Here is a 16,070-nt window from a genome sequence, read left to right on the forward strand (position 1 = left end):
TTTTTTCCCCCTCCACGCCTTCCTCCATGTAGTCCCAGCTGTGGTAGAACAGCCAACAGAACCAGAAGAGTTCAGCCTGCATTTGGCATATGGACACAAGAGAAGGAGTGCATAGTTACTGCAATAGTAGCTCCACATAGAGAAAGCTAGCCCAAATAATTGTATTCCTGAAGTAAAGAGAACACATCCTAGCAGTTGTTTTTTTATTTTTCTTTTTAAAGTTGTCATGCATAAGTGGTGTGTTGGAGTGAGTGGGCATTTCTAAAGGCTCCATGGGAAAAAAATAATAAATCCTGAACTCTTTTGAAAATACAGATCTTAGTGTCATATTCTCATAGGGCACACGAGTACTATCTCCCCCTTTTTTAAAAACTTCTTCAATTGTAAAGAAAAATATTGATTTTTCTTTTAATAACCCCCAAAGATTCTGCTTCTGTTTTTTAACTGTTTCAGTAACCATACATGCTGACAGTTAAAAGGAGTACAGGAGGGGACAGTACATGTTTTCTGTGCAGGAAGAAAAGCTATCTCAAGACACAGTCGTATTAGATTTCACTGAAAAGGCATTTCTAAAGAAAGTTGTCTAGTGTGTGAGCACAGAGAACACCATTTCCAGTTTGAGAACAACTGCAAAAGTGTAGCTGTAAGCTGTTTAGTTATGTTTCCTTGCCCAATGTGGCAATTAACAACTTACTGCTATATTTCTTGAGCAGCACTGTGCCTGTTTATTTCTATTATCACATTATTAATTACATTATTATGATGTTCTGAGTTTAATTAAATACTTCAGTCTTCTGTTTCTTGAAAAAATCATGGTATTATTGCTCATGAAAAGCTGCATAATATTGTTATTTATAAAGAAAAGGTCCATATTTGCTTTTGGATGTAACATTATTAAAACAATGTTCTATATAGCAAATTACTTTCCTTACAAGTAAAATATTTTCAACACCACTTAGAGGAGGTGAGAGAAGTAACGCAGGCTTTTGGACTGAGGATCAGTCTATCTTAAGTAGCTGGTTAGGAACAAATTGTTTCATCTCTGACAGGTCTCATTTGCTGGATCACCATCATCATGGCTATTCAAGCATCACATTAGAGTTCTCAAAATATCAATGCTCACCTTTAGTCATTATTAAAACTAGGAAAACAAAGGGTAAAGAAGAAATAGATTCTGCTCAGAACCAGAGAGTATTTTGGTTGTTTAGAGAGTAGTTTGATGTAATTTATATATGCAGTAGCAATTAACATCTGAACTGTAAAGTAACCGTTGTTAACGAAGTTTATCAGCAAATACCATTTACTTCAATAAACCCCAGAACTGACATAGTAACACGTTTATTGATCACTTTACCGACTAAAGATACAATTTTATACAGTCAGTCAACAGCAGTAACGTACTTTATGAGAAGCTATGCTTTAAAAAATGGTGTTTAAAATATGAATTTCACTACAATTTTTCAAGCCAAGCTTTTACAGTGCTAATCAAAACAACTGCTGTACTTGAACTTTTTCCCTAAAACATTACAATAATGTTGCAGACAAAGTAGCTTTTCCATTGTTAATGTGGGTTTAAATTTAACAAGACAACTTCAAAAGGTTTAAAACATCCATAACATTGTCACTACTCTAACATTCACACAGATAAAGTGATACATTTAATACTTTCTAGCATTAATAAACAGTGTAAAAATATATTGCATATATATATATATATATATAAATTTGTTTCCTTTTCCTGAAAAAACCTAGTACAAACTAGTAGCATATGACCCCCCCTTCAAGTTTCTTTTACTTATTTTAAAGATTGAAAAGTAGTAGTTTTAAATTAATAGAAAAAAAAGACATGGAAATAGAGAATCACTGTTGTGCTCCCCCATAACCACTCGTCATGGTTACTAAGCATATTAACCCCTTGGTAATAGTGGTTCCATTTTTGCTAATGCCAGTTAGAAATTTGGCACTGACCGCAGTGGGGATAAGATTTTGCCCAGTATATTTTGCACTGGATGGTGCCTGGCCCCCTTCATCAAGCGGTTAAAAATCTTTGCTTAGGACATGTTTATCTACTATAGTTAAGATTAAGAAATGCTATGCTCAAGCTGATCATCTGCAATAATGAAAAGAAGTTTCAGTGTAAAATTAGTGAGAAAAAAAGTAAACTTGTAAGGTTAAATGATCATGTAAAAATTTTTACCGTGTTGAAAATTTCACAGTGAACACAGTAGGCTAGTACAGCTGAATGTTAATGTTTGCAATGCTTGCAATTATAAAAATTGCAGGTAATTATTAGCACACAGCAGCTTCCTGGTTGATGAAAGACAAATGAAAATAAGAACAAAAACTAGTAAGCATCACTGAAGGTTTTTATCATACTGTACAGTGCTCCAAGGAAGACCATGTCAAGACCTATCTCCATATCCCAACTGCTTAACAATTAAATTTTAATTAGTGCTCTAGGTAATCAAAAACAAAATAGTTTTGCCTCTACATTTTATGATCAGGTCCTGACAGCATGCACATCCAGATTTGTGCAAATCAAGAATCAAAACATCTAAACCGAATTATAAATGAATGTTGGAACATTATGGACAGCTAAACAAGTTAGCAAAGGAATAAAGCTTAGTGTGGATAAATAAATGGTTCATGACTGAAGAAAACCAACCTCAAACATTCAAAAATTATACTTCCGTATAAATATATATTTCTCCTCTAATATTTAAATCTGTGAAACATAAAACCTTGCTAAGAATAAACTTCAATATACTTATCCAACATTGATCATTTCTCTACTTTACAGAATGTAAAGACAAATTACTTTGTATTATAAGCATTATACAAAAATTTTTCCCTGCTGCAATAGTTTGCCAAAGCTGATATATTCTGCACAAAGATAAAAACAAACACAATTTTGCAACCTATAACTTGTTATTCTCTATGATCTTGCCTTTTCATACACTACAGTGCTAACAAAAGTAATTTGCCAACATGATTTTATACAGGACATCAGTCTGTAGGTTAACTGACTTTACACAAAGCCTTTGTAAAAAGCTAGTACCTATTTAGCATGAATATTACAGACATACACAGCATTTCAATAGTATTGATATAATCCTATTGTAACAGAGCCCAGGCTGAATTACTTCACATTATTTAATTACTTTGCTTAAAAATAGCATTTGAGTAAATGCAAGCATACAGAAACTCATCTGATGTAAACTGGAACTTAAAATAATTCACCTCCGTGGGGATACAGATTGCCGTATTTTTTATTATTTTGTTGTTCATCCATAATATAGATGCTGATCAAAATGCAAAAATGGATTAACTTAATGTGTTTTTAGGGACAAATTTGTAATTAATTTGAATGTAACTTTATTCATGTTTCTAATATTTTCTGAAAAATGTGCAAAGTAATAGAAAAATCTTGCATAAAGATAACAGAAGGTAAGGGCAAGTTATAAGAGCTATCTTCAAGACCTTTACAAATGTTTACATCAAAACTCACTTTATACAATGCCATAAACTTTACAGTAACTCACAAAAGAGAGATGCCGTATAACTACATTTGAAAATTAATTCATTGGCTGTTTAGCTGCAATGGAATATGGTAGTGCTTAACATTTTTCCAAATCAGGTTAGTTAGCTGGGCATTTCAATGTCAATTGCCAAATGTAAGGTATTTTTAAAAAAAAGCCTCTTCTGTACTTTTGCCCTCATGTATGTAACATGTCCCAAAGTAGTGTCTGTGTGCATGTGCATGAAAACGAAATAGAACTTATTTTTTAAAAAGTCATTTCAGATTACCAACATTGCAAATGTCTGTCAAAATTGCCCAGCAAATAGGCTGGATTTTTCCCCTTTTATTTGTTATCAGGATTGCCCTTGCCAAAGTCTGTCTTGAGTAGATGATCAATTAGTTAGAATGAAACAAGCCAATTCAAATATTTTCTGACAACAAAGCAAAGAGTTATATCTTAAACTTGTTTTGAAATCCACTTTTTTCATAGGGAATTTGAAGCAATATAGGTAAGGTTAATATACTGAAAAACATGAAAAAATATCACATATATTACAGTTATTTCTCCCTGCAAAGACAAATTACTTAGACAATTAAAACATGGAGGTTCTATCTGCAACTTTCTTTTGCTTCCAGAAGCACCATTCTTAGCTGGGACATCATTCAAAGCATTGCTTTTGAGTTTAATGAGCAAGCATGAATGCAACTACACGTTTCTCACTAGTTTTAGGATTCTGAATATTTAAAAAAACAACCCTGACCATCATTTCCAGCTTATATTAGCTAAGCCAAATGGGCACTTAAGGGTGCACAAAATGAGCGACTGAATATCTAAATGTTATTTTATGGGCCAACACTCCAAATACAGGAAGTACATGTTTCAAGTTCAGGTACTCCAGACTGAGAATTTCACACAAGTTTGAGAGCTGTCATTATGGTTCAGGTATTTAATTTTATCTTTATAAAAAGAAGACTTGAGTCCATTGACATTGTATGCCACTCCTGTTTCCTGTTCCTATCTCATTATACAATGACTTTATACCTACTAACAAATAAACAACTATGTATACGTAGTGAGTGTCAACTTGTTTCACGAAGTTTGGGCAAAGAAAAATATAGCATCCATGCTGAGCATAATTTTAAATGGTTTCTTGAGAACACTCAGAGGAAAGCTTGCTTTCACCTTCTCTCTCCTACTACCTCACTATGGAGAAACCCCTCTTGTCACACCAAGTCTACGTCAGAATTGCTGAAGAGTGATTGCCCTCAGAAACAGGAACAGGGTAGTCAAGTAAAACCATAAAAATCTCCTTAGATCTTTAACTTCATGCTATGAAGGGAGAATGGTAATGTCCCCAACTGACCAAGCTGAACAGCACTGGCTGCAGGACTACAGCTTGGCTCTAACAAGATTTAAGGTTTGCATCAATATTTATACGGTTTAACTACTTAGCTGGATCCAAAGAGTATGTGTACACACACACACAAACCTACCTAAGTCTTGTGCATTACATTACTTATTACCAACTAATTGATGAGCCAAGAACATAATATTCACACTACAAACAACGTACACAAAGGTGTAGTCATTTTGGCACACACACAAGGCTAACAGTCAGTTAAGAGGACATGTACTAGTGCAACATGTTACATTTGCTCTATTATGAAGGTAAAATGTTTGTTTTTGGCCAGTGCAAACAGAGAATTCTTATTCACAGATGTCAGGCACATGCCCCCAGAATACATGCATCACTGAAGGCAGGGTTATGTTATGCTTTGAATACCATACATGCAGGCACAAAGAATTAAAATTAATTTTATAACTATGAAAAGCCTTAAGGAAAAAACCTATCAATTACAACTTTAAAGTTTTGGAGGAAGATACATGAGGATTTTCTCTACAAATGGTTACAGATGGCTGGGATACCTTTCACCTGCAAGTCAAATCCATAGTAGTCATTTGCCTTTTTGTTCTGCCTAATTCCAGCTACCATGAAAAATATTAATTGAGCCAATAGAGGGGAAATATGGATGACTGAAATGCTAATTTGTGAATAAAGCTTTGTATAATGATAAAAAACCGTCAGAGGAATTTTTAATTTAGGTAAGGTCAGTAAAATACATACTTCAGTACAAAATATCTTTGAAGGACCATCTCTATGCTGATAAAAAACACAAGCTGTGATATGTGAGTAATTTTGAAATTGTGCTTTCCCTTTCCTAAATGAAAAGTAGATAGAAATACTGTAGGCTTAAAAAGAAAACGGGGCTAGATTTTAGTCACTGTCCAATATTCAACATTTCCCTTGGGATTCCAAATATTTGATTATAATTAATGACTGGTGTTCACATAGGACTATTGAAAGAAATTAAGCTTTTTAATGTTTGCTTCTCTGTAACATTATTGTGATAACTTTGATAACCACAAAGAGCAAGGCAATAATTTTTATTTTTGATATTTCCACACTGATGGTTGCAAAACTCTCAACTGAAGATCATGGAGTGACTAGAGGGAATTAGTAAGCAAGCACTAATAAGAAAACCCCTTTTGACTTCTGCATATTTAATTTTAAAAATAGGTTATTTTTAGAAAATTATTTGTAAGGACTATTTATTTGCCTCAATAAGGGTTTTTATTTCTTGTCCTCAATCTTGCAAAGGTTTTGATGGTCAGGTAAAGTCTCAGTGGACATACAGGTAAGATTGTGTACTGCCACAGTATTTAAATAAAGTTTGAGTTTGTTCTGTAAGGCAGTTATTTCTAAAAGCTTTCTGATCACATTTCTTTTGGTAGCATGTTCTGCAGTAATGAAAAAAAAGATAATTAGGAACAATGGGGTTTTATAGAAGTTGTCACATAGGACAGTGCTGCATAGTGTAAGCTGCTGAAAATCAGGCTGGAAATTTAGATAGAATGAGTTGAGATGCCCCAAAAAAAGAGATGAGAGTAAACCGCCTTAGGTACCCATGTCCTTACTTCAGACATTAGTTATAGTCTGCAGCATGGTGCACAGGAAGACAATATGCTCTAGAACAATTCAAAGGCTGAAAATGGGGAACCTCCTGCACCTCCCCAGCTGTCCCTTCCCATCACCTTTGAGGTACCAGCGGTACTTACTGTCCTGAGAGTTGAGGGAATAGCAGACGAATAAGAAAATGTACTTTGTCTCATTCCCAAGCAGGCCTGGAACTTAAGAGCGAATAATCAAGCTAGCATTTAGACTTTTAATTTCTGAGAGATCTTAGTGGAGAAGTACGAGCTTAAGTAGGTGGCTGAACCCCTAACACACAGCTGCATGCAGTGCTTTTATTCATAGCCATTATCTTTCGCACCAAGTATAGTAAAAGAGAAAAATCTTTACAAAGTACTATCTTTCCAACCACAACTTTTCTTTCTAACTGTCATATCAGAATGACTTCTTTTCATGCACTACTTTGAGGTTTAAAACTATCAGACTGTAGAAACAAACAAGAAACAAAGAAGTGTGTTCCTGAAAATAAAATACTGCTATCTGAACCATCTTCTCAGGTCCTGATCCCAAGCTTACCATGCCATTGAAAGAATTTCAAAGTTTGCATCACGTCTTTACAAAGTGCTTTGGTTCACGGCAGGGATTTTATAATGCACAAGCAGTGCAAAGTAAACTCTGGCAGAACCCCAGCACGTTCCATCAGCCTCTTTTAAGTGAACAGAGTAGCTCAATTTCTAGACAGTGTCAGCTTGGATCTGTCTGCACTCTCAATTCCTTTGCATGCCTTCTACCTTATGAATGTCTTGGTCTCACTCACTTTGAACTAACAACTTAAACCTAATTAGACCTTAAAACTTTCCTAACCAACCACTCTTCCTACGTGGCAACATTCTGGCATTATTGGCACTCAGTACTTGGGTACCTGAGAAAGCCTGTCCCTTGTGCCCCTCAGGTTCAGTGTCACCTGATATGCCAGAAAAGGCAGCTAGCTAGCAACAAACAGCCAGACCAACAGGGCTCTGCAGAAGGCTGGACTTCACCCTTTATTCAGGCTGGGTCCAGACTTTTTCAGTTACCACTGAGTTATGAGTCAAGTCTTAAAGTCAATGGAATAAACAGGGACACTGGTTTTACCTGTAGCTTAGCTGAAGGATTTATCAAGTGTTAGAGGCTCAGCCTTTTTATTCATAAAAAACCAGGACTGTCCTGGAGCTTTCTTCAGATGCACAGGCACCAGTGACATGCAAGAAGGTTCTCTACATTTAGACAGTTCACTACCATGCCAGAATAATTCCGCCATTGTCGATATCAAGTATGCTAATTTCTGCTTTGGGGTGTGACAGGTCACCAGTGTAACCAACACACGAGTGGATAATCCTTCATTCCATGGACATTTTTCTTCAAGAACACAGGGTAACTCTTGTAAAAGGTTCACAAAGTTGGACGTTTCTCATCCTGAGCATCCTTACATACACCAAAAATCTTCCAGAGCTGTCCATGGGAAAAGCCATTTAAACCTTTACAAGAACGTGTGCTGAGTTTTGGCAAACTTCCCTCCCTCTTAAAAACAAAAGCCAAAATAAATTATAAACAAACAAAAAAATCTCCAAGTCCACAAGGAAGCCCTTGCCTTTTGTTTGCTATTGTTGTTTTGGTTTCAGGATGATGTATGGGCTCAAATGGTTATTGAAGGCAAAGTTACAAGAAGGGCTACCACGCAATCTCAGCAGAACAAAGTATGAACAGAGTAAGGGCTGAAAACCAGCGCTCCCTTTCCATACATTGGCCAAATACAAACTGTTGACCTGCACGGCACATGACAGCACCCACTGCTCACCTAAATGTATGTACTCTGAGTGGGATGCTGATACCGGAGAGGGGAGAGGGAGAGCAATACATCTATTAACCTTTATTCAGAGTTGAACATGAAAATCAGTGCATGATTTTTGAAAGAAAGCAAAGCAGAACTGCAAACAGCTGGTTTTGAATACTGAGTAGCTTTCACAACTTTAGAGAATCAGGGTAATACATCAGGTACTTGTTCAGCTCTTGCAGAAAATTGGAGCGGCCTTTTCTCCACTTTTCAGCCAATATTTAAAAAAAGCTTATTTTTATTCCAATTAATTTCTTTTGGTATTCTAGGCCCCAGGTAGGTCACACTCAGCTGCCTGTACCTTAAGCCTGTGGGACTGATTCTCCTGGTAACAGTGGAAAGCCAGCCCAGCAATACTATTACTCACAAGTGAGGCAGCAAAAGTGAACAAAGAATCCAAGCCCTTGGCTTAAAACAAATCTAACATAAAAAGTAGCCCACTTATAGTGGCATATTTTTTGTGGGGAAAATGCATCTAATTACATAGATATTAATTGTAACTGTTCTTATTCCAAGGGGCTATAAGATGTCCCTACATATATTAGAGCTTAAAAGAACTATGTGCCAACATATGTGCACAATAACATTCATGTAATAGCAATCTGATTGGCAGTGTTTAGTCAAAACCAGTATTTCAAAGCATTATTAGTTTAATGCCCCCTTCATTTCCAATGTGAGGCAGTGCAAACTTGAAAAGAGACTGTAAAAAACCTTAACAGACTTTCCTAGTAATGTCTTGTTCCTCACCTCTCAGGTTAGTATAATAGCTCTATCCAAATCCAGCCAGTCAGAACCATGCTACGGTACACACAGTAACAAGCACAAAGTACAGACAGGAGGAAAGTAAGGGCTGGTATTTTCCACCTTTTTCTGTTGACATAAAATACTTTAGAACCTATACTGTCCTAGAAATAACTTTTTTTCAGTTTTTCCATGAGTGGTGTACGACAATTACAGGATAGCACCTAGTATATTACAACCACTTACTCCCCAATAGTATATTGTTGAATGTTTCAAGGAAAGTGCCAGATCCCATATAAGACATTTTAAAAAAAAATCCAAAACAATAGTCAAATTAAACTGCATAAGTAGTAGGATATTCTTCAGAAAGACTGCTATGAAAGACCCTCATTTCAAGAGGTTCTTTTGGAATCCTCAGGGCAACTGGACATCTAGGAATGTTTGAGATACTTTGCTTGAATGGACAAAGTGTGGTATAACTGCCCTTGACTTCAGCTTTGTTGTTTGTTGGGGATTTTTTGTCTAAATCTCAACAAAATGATGTATTTTTGTACCTATATATTTATTTATTTTTGCCAATATATGCATGAGGAATGTAATGAAGTGGCATTGTGCTGCTAGTAGCTCAGCAGATGTTGAAATCAGTTCCAGTTCCTGAAGACAACTTCTTGACAACATAGTCTCAACATTCACAATAACCAAAACGTGGGATTCAAAACATCATTCTTACAAATATATACTCTATCCCCCTCTGTGTTGTAAACCCTCAGCCTTACTTGTTTCCTTGTACTTTATGATCGTATGTGCCTGCATGCTTATAACCAGATACATATCCTGAGTTATCCACCAGATCTTCTCGGCCAGCTCTGCCTTTTCCTTTCCCACTGGCATCAAATCTCTCTTTGTGAGAACCCGTGAATTTTGAAGTATCTGTAAGGCGTGATACAGTTGGAGATGAAACGGTTTTCTATTAAAGAAACAAAACAAAAACACGCATCAGAAATCAATCATTCTTAATACAGATATTTGTACATGTAACCAACACTTAAATATTTCCTAATGGCAAAGACTATGTATATACTCATTTCCAGCAAAAGGAGACAAAAAATATTTGTTTCTTGCCATTACATACAATGACAATAATCATATAGCACAGAAGAAAATAATACAAATTATGTCAAAACCTTTTGGAAGAGACTTTGAGTATGAGATACTTCTGATTAATAATAAAGTTCTAAGCACCAAAGATATGAAGAAGTCATAGGAAACAGCCATGTTCAAAATCCATTATGTCAACATTGAAGCATAAAAGCCTGGCTCCATCAATACAGGAAAAGTAAACCAATACAGCTAGCTCTTAAAACATACAGTTTTCTTGTTCACATTGACTTGGTAGCACCTTATAACCAAGGAAGACTCTAAATGAAAGACAAAGGTAATATTCAAATATTCAAATTATATCCAAGGGCAATGTGAGAGAAAATTGTGCGCAGGTACCCCAGATACCAGCAGCAGAAGGATTTAGGAATATTTATTTCTGAAAGCCAAGAACACTGACATGATGGTGCTATCTACAAGGGGCATGAAAAAATGTGCTGCTTTTTCCTCTCCAGGCCTTTTTAAAGGCTTGCCTGCCCCCCCCTTGTGGGGCCTCCAATGTTGTCTGTAAGAATTTTATCTCTTCAGGGAGTTAACCTCTCTGTAAGGCAAGAGAAGAAAAAACATCAAACTGTCAATGGGAAGATGTTCTTTCCCAGGCAGCAAAGCTTCCTTGAGTGACATAAATCCCCCCCCCCTTGAATAATTCTTCTGAAAAAGGTCTCCTACACTTACAGGCAATTTTTCAAATAGTAATTAAACTTACCATTACAAATTCTCAGAACAGCAATCTGTCCTGAGAATTAATCTGGCAAAGGAAATGGCAGTCAACCAGAGTTTCTGAGAGTTCTCTCTAGATGGGACAATACAGTATGTGCACATCTAGGTAAAACTGATTTTCTGTAAAGTAGTGGTATTTAAATACAAGGAAAGTAAATATGTGTTAAGTTTAATTACTTTTTCAAAAAGAAAGACTACAGCTTCTGCTCCTTTATTTCAAAGGCATGGCACAAAAGATATGTAATTTGCCTCAATACACAAATTACAATAAAAATGCATGAGAATTTTTGTACAGTTACATATCTGGTAACATACATAATAAAACCTATGTGAGTGTAATATGAAAGGAAATGCATACATATTAACATGCAAGAAGAAACAGTCAAACAAAGATAATGTCCCATGTCAATAAGAAAGGATGTTCCCAGGAAACTATTCCCAGGATACCATTCCCAGTGGTAAACTTGAGCAATGTGCTGTTTATATCAAGACACCTGCATTCTAATAAAACCATAACACAGATACTTATCAGAAAATCAAGGTGTATCCTATCAACAAGATGATAGCAACAAGTTTGCAGTATGCCACAAAAGCCTTTACGTTTCCTATTAGTCTCCTAGGAAAGCAGCAACATATTTCAAACCAAATAAGAAAACTGAGGGTGGGCAACAGCTTGGCAGATTAAAAAATATGATCTTTTTGTCCCAGAAAACAGTTAAACAAAACCTAAAACCCCAGCACAAGGAGCAGTACAAATCCAGAGTAAAAACTGGTGTGATCCCGCATCCTGTTGTCTTTCAGCCCAGGATGGATCGGAAGGCTTCCTGCATCACAGGAGTCACAATATGTGAAATGAACATCAAGGCAGTAGTTGCAAGACAAATATTCTATCTTGTAATTGATTTTTACTGAGTAAGAACTGCAGCCTTTTCTTAAGTTGCATGGGAAATTACTGGTGTAATTTTCCCATATGTGACGGAATATTACAATTGAAAGATGGCAATCCCTGTTGGTTTGCTGTTGGCAAAATTTCTATGAAATGTGAGGCTCACTTTGTTTCCAACAATACAAAATTCAAGCAATTTTAATTCCTTGCATATTATGCTCTCACTCCCTGAACTGATACATCTATCATCTATAAAAGATCAGAGATAATGAGATGCCACTACAAGGCTATGCAGAACACCCCATTTCTCATTTTTCTTCTTTGTTTTCATCATTCTTATGACAAATGCATATCCATTAAAAAGAAAATACTACTTTCTCTTTAAGGTTGTGTGAACATTACACAGAAAGGCCAAGTGCAATATAAGCATCCTTTTAAGATGCTTTCATTCAAAAAAGCTTTTGTAAATACAGAGTAGAATACACAATGACTTCATACCCACCTTGGACTCCTCAACCAGAAGCACTAGTGGTACTGTATATTACAGAATCACAGAAACATTTAAGCTGGAAGAAATCTCCAAAGGTCATCTTGCCCAAACCCTCAACCCGCATCTAGAGACAGTTGTCCATGATCATGTCCAGACAGCTTTTGCATATATCCAAGGATGGAGACACAGGAAATTCCCTGGGCAATCTGTGACAGTGCTTGGTCACCTTCACAGTGAAAGAGTGTTTCTGGATGTTTCAACAGAACCTCCCATGCTTCAGTTTGTGCCCATCACCTCTCGTCCTGTCACTGGGCACTACTGAAAAGAGCCTGGCTCCATCTTCTTTTGCACCCTCCCTTCAAGGATGGATGAGATTCACCCTTGAGCCTTCTCTTCTCCAGGTTAAATACTCACAGCTCTCTCAGTCTTTCCTCATAGGAGAGATGCTCCAGTCCCTTCATCATCTTTATGGGTCCCTTGCTGGACTCTCTCCAGTAGCTCTACATCAGTCTTCTACTGGGGAGCTTAGAGCTGAACGCAGCACTCCAGATGAGACATCACCAGTGCTGAGCAGAGAGGAAGGAATACCTCCCTCTGTTTGCGTGGCAATACTTCTAACGCAGCCCATACCAGTAGCCTTCCATGTGGCAAGACCACCTCTCTGGTTCACGTTCAAATTGGTGTTCACTGGGACCCCTAGGTCCTTTTCTACCAAGCTGCTTTCCAGCTGGGTGGCCCCCAGCATGTACTGGTTGGGGGCTTGTTACTCACCAGGTGCAAGACTTTGAAAATCTCCTTGCTGAGCTAGTTGAGATTTCCTGTCAGCCCATTTCTCCAGCCTGTTGGGTCCCTCTGTACAGCAACATCTGCATGACCTATCAGCCACTCCTCCCAGCTTAGTGTCATCAGCCAACTTGCTGAGAGTAGTCTCTGCCCTAACATGCAGATGATTAACGAAGATGTTAAATAAGACTGGACTCAGTATGGTCTGCACCACTAATTTCCAGCCGCCAATTATACTTTGCACTGTTCATCACTACCCTCAAGGCCCAGTCATTCAGACAGTTTTCAATTCACCTCACTGCCCATCCAACCACTACAGCACCGGCTTGAGGGGCTGTGAGACTCTTATGAGAGACCATACCAAAGGCCTTACTGAAGTCCAGGTAGACACTATCCACTCCCCTTATGCACTGGGCCAGTCATTTAATTGTAGAAGTTTACCAGCTTGGTCAAGCATGACTTTCCCTTGGCAAAGCCATGCTGATTACTCCTGATGACTTTCTCGTCCTTCATGTGCCTGGAAATTATTTCTAGGATTAGCTGTTCCACTACTTTCAGTGTCCTGAGGTTAGAAGTTTATTCATAAAGATTCCTCTATGAGTTGATAACTTATTTTTAGTGAACTGCCTTTATGAACTGAATGTGCAACCAACTCTTTTTATCAAAATCCCTTTTCTGTTTCTGAACAACAAAACCAACTATGTAGACTAAACTGGAAGTTGAGCAAAAGGCAAAAAAATTAAAAGGGTAGCTGTGAGCTCATTCTTCTGTGCAACCCATCTGCTCATTATTAACTGCACAATGGTACTGGGAGGCAAATAAAAAAAGGGAGTGGGAAAGCTGACCATCCCTCCTAAGTGAGGAAAAATGTAGTAAGAAATATAGTGAAGAGCACAGAGGGCTGGATGAAGACAGTTTCCATGTTAGCAAGTCACTGCTCTTCCTTCTTTTTCACAATGAATCACACACAAATGATTCTGTCTTGCCATATAGCAATAGCTTGAACTGTTTACTTTCTAGAGTAAGTTATATAATCTCTCTAGTTACATTATTCTAAAGGCAATAAATTCCTTCAGGCCAACCTCCTCCCTTCCTTTCTGTTGAGATCACAGAAGCCAGCATTTTCATTCTCATTCATACAGTTAACCAAAGTTTTCATATCACAGAAGATGCACATGATTTTTTTTTTAAACTTTCTCCTAAGAGAAAAGATTTACTTAGCAAAACAGAATCACATATAATCATTAAATGTTCCAAAATGAGTTTACACAGTGAATCAACTAAAGGAATTTTCCAAAAATAGCAAGATTTCTCTGTTCTCCAAGATCAACCATTCTTCTCTTCACTCAGTTATTTCCATTAACACAAGCCAGCAGCTACAGTTTCAGTGTCTTTGACTCTATCAAAAGAAGAGATCACTGACAAAAGACATGTTTATTCATCAAACTTTTTTTTTACTGGTCTGGGCCACTGTACTCCCCCAAATCTTAAAAAAAATATTTTAAAAATGGCTTTTGCTCCTTCACTGTCAGTTTCCAACCAAAGATGTGCTCACATGACCTCCAAGTTCACAAAAATATCTCAGTTGAGTCAGGAAAGGTATGTATGTCTCCCGCCTCATTTAACTGAAACTCCTCACACACTAAAACCTCACTGAGAAGATCATAACAGGCCACAGCCTCAGGACCAGCTACGGGGAAAATAAGAAGCCATTTTACTTGGACCATTAGATTTGCTAATTTAAAGCAGTCATGCGTTTTTTGTTAGCAATTCAGTATTTTTCCTCACCTTGTGTCACTGTCTACAGAGATGTGCTGCTAAGACAGCAAGGGCCTTGGAGCATGCAGCACACATGGAAAAGATGACAGAAGGGTGTTTATTCAGACTCAGAAGAAAAAAAGGAGAGGCAAATCTTACTCCTGTCCTCAACAGAGGGGTAATATTACAGTTCAGAAGTAAACAATAATAGGCATGATTTGGAAGATGCGAAGTTCCAACTAGCATCACAGATTTCACACTAGACACACGAGAAAAAATTTTTCACTACTGTCGTTGCTAAAGCATAGAAAGAGTGGGGGACACTATGTCCCTAAGGATTATCAAAACTTAAAACCACAAAGTCATTGATCAATTTAGGTTGGAAAGAACCTTTGAATATGAGTCTTTATCTAGCATAAAGCCCTGCTCATAGTAAGAATCAAATAAACTTGTATAGAAACTTCTCCAGTCAAGTTGTAACACCTCCAAAGACAGCCTCTCTCAGCAATTCATTCCAGTGTTTGACCACACTGCAGGTAAATAAACAAAACAATAAAATCCAACATCTCATCCAAATTATTCAAATCATCCAAATTATGTTCCAACTTCTGTCTGTCTAGAACAGCCCTCAGATCAAAGACAGGAAGTGAAAGCTGCAGAGTCTTTAAACCCTGAAAACTTTAACAGCAGTACCACATTCTTCCCTTGTCCTTCCTCGTGAAAGACAACTCTGCAAACTTGGGCAAATTTTGCCTTCTACCTCAAGATAACTGATGAATCAAAGAGCACTTTACACAACCCATTTCATCAGTTTCAAGAATGTGAATCAGTATCAGAGATTAACTATCAATGCTTAGGAAATTGAAAGGAACTACAGTAAAAAAGAAATGAGAGCACAGAAACCAAAAACATGTATTTAGTCTACACTACTGTAGAAGAAAATAGCAGTTTGCTGAAGAAAAACACACCCACTGATAGCCCTGCTGCTGCACTGTCTTGGCTTGTTTGCAGCAGAAAAACAGGATCAATACAATTAAGTCAGCATGCATTTTACGGACACAACAGAACCTCTAACTCAAATTTTGTGTCAAAAGTCTAGAAGCATCCTATGAAGCTAGCGCTACAATCATGAAAATAAACTAACAGTGTAAGAATACAAGATTTACCAC

At 37.1% G+C, this 16,070-nt stretch overlaps 1 protein-coding gene across 1 annotated transcript in view; it reads right to left on the reverse strand.

Moving 5' to 3' along the window:
• TPPP (tubulin polymerization promoting protein) overlaps positions 1 to 16,070 on the reverse strand; it is a 35,096-nt gene that overhangs the window by 9,691 nt on the left and 9,335 nt on the right. Inside the window, exon 2 of the mRNA XM_027676116.1 lies at positions 9,883 to 10,073. Within this exon, the coding sequence (XP_027531917.1) occupies positions 9,883 to 10,073 (191 nt within the window). The remainder of the gene's footprint in view (positions 1 to 9,882; positions 10,074 to 16,070) is intronic.

The sequence above is a fragment of the Neopelma chrysocephalum genome, unplaced genomic scaffold, assembly GCF_003984885.1.
Source record: "Neopelma chrysocephalum unplaced genomic scaffold, ASM398488v2 Primary Assembly neopelma1_26, whole genome shotgun sequence".
Classification (NCBI taxonomy): Eukaryota; Metazoa; Chordata; class Aves; order Passeriformes; family Pipridae; genus Neopelma; species Neopelma chrysocephalum.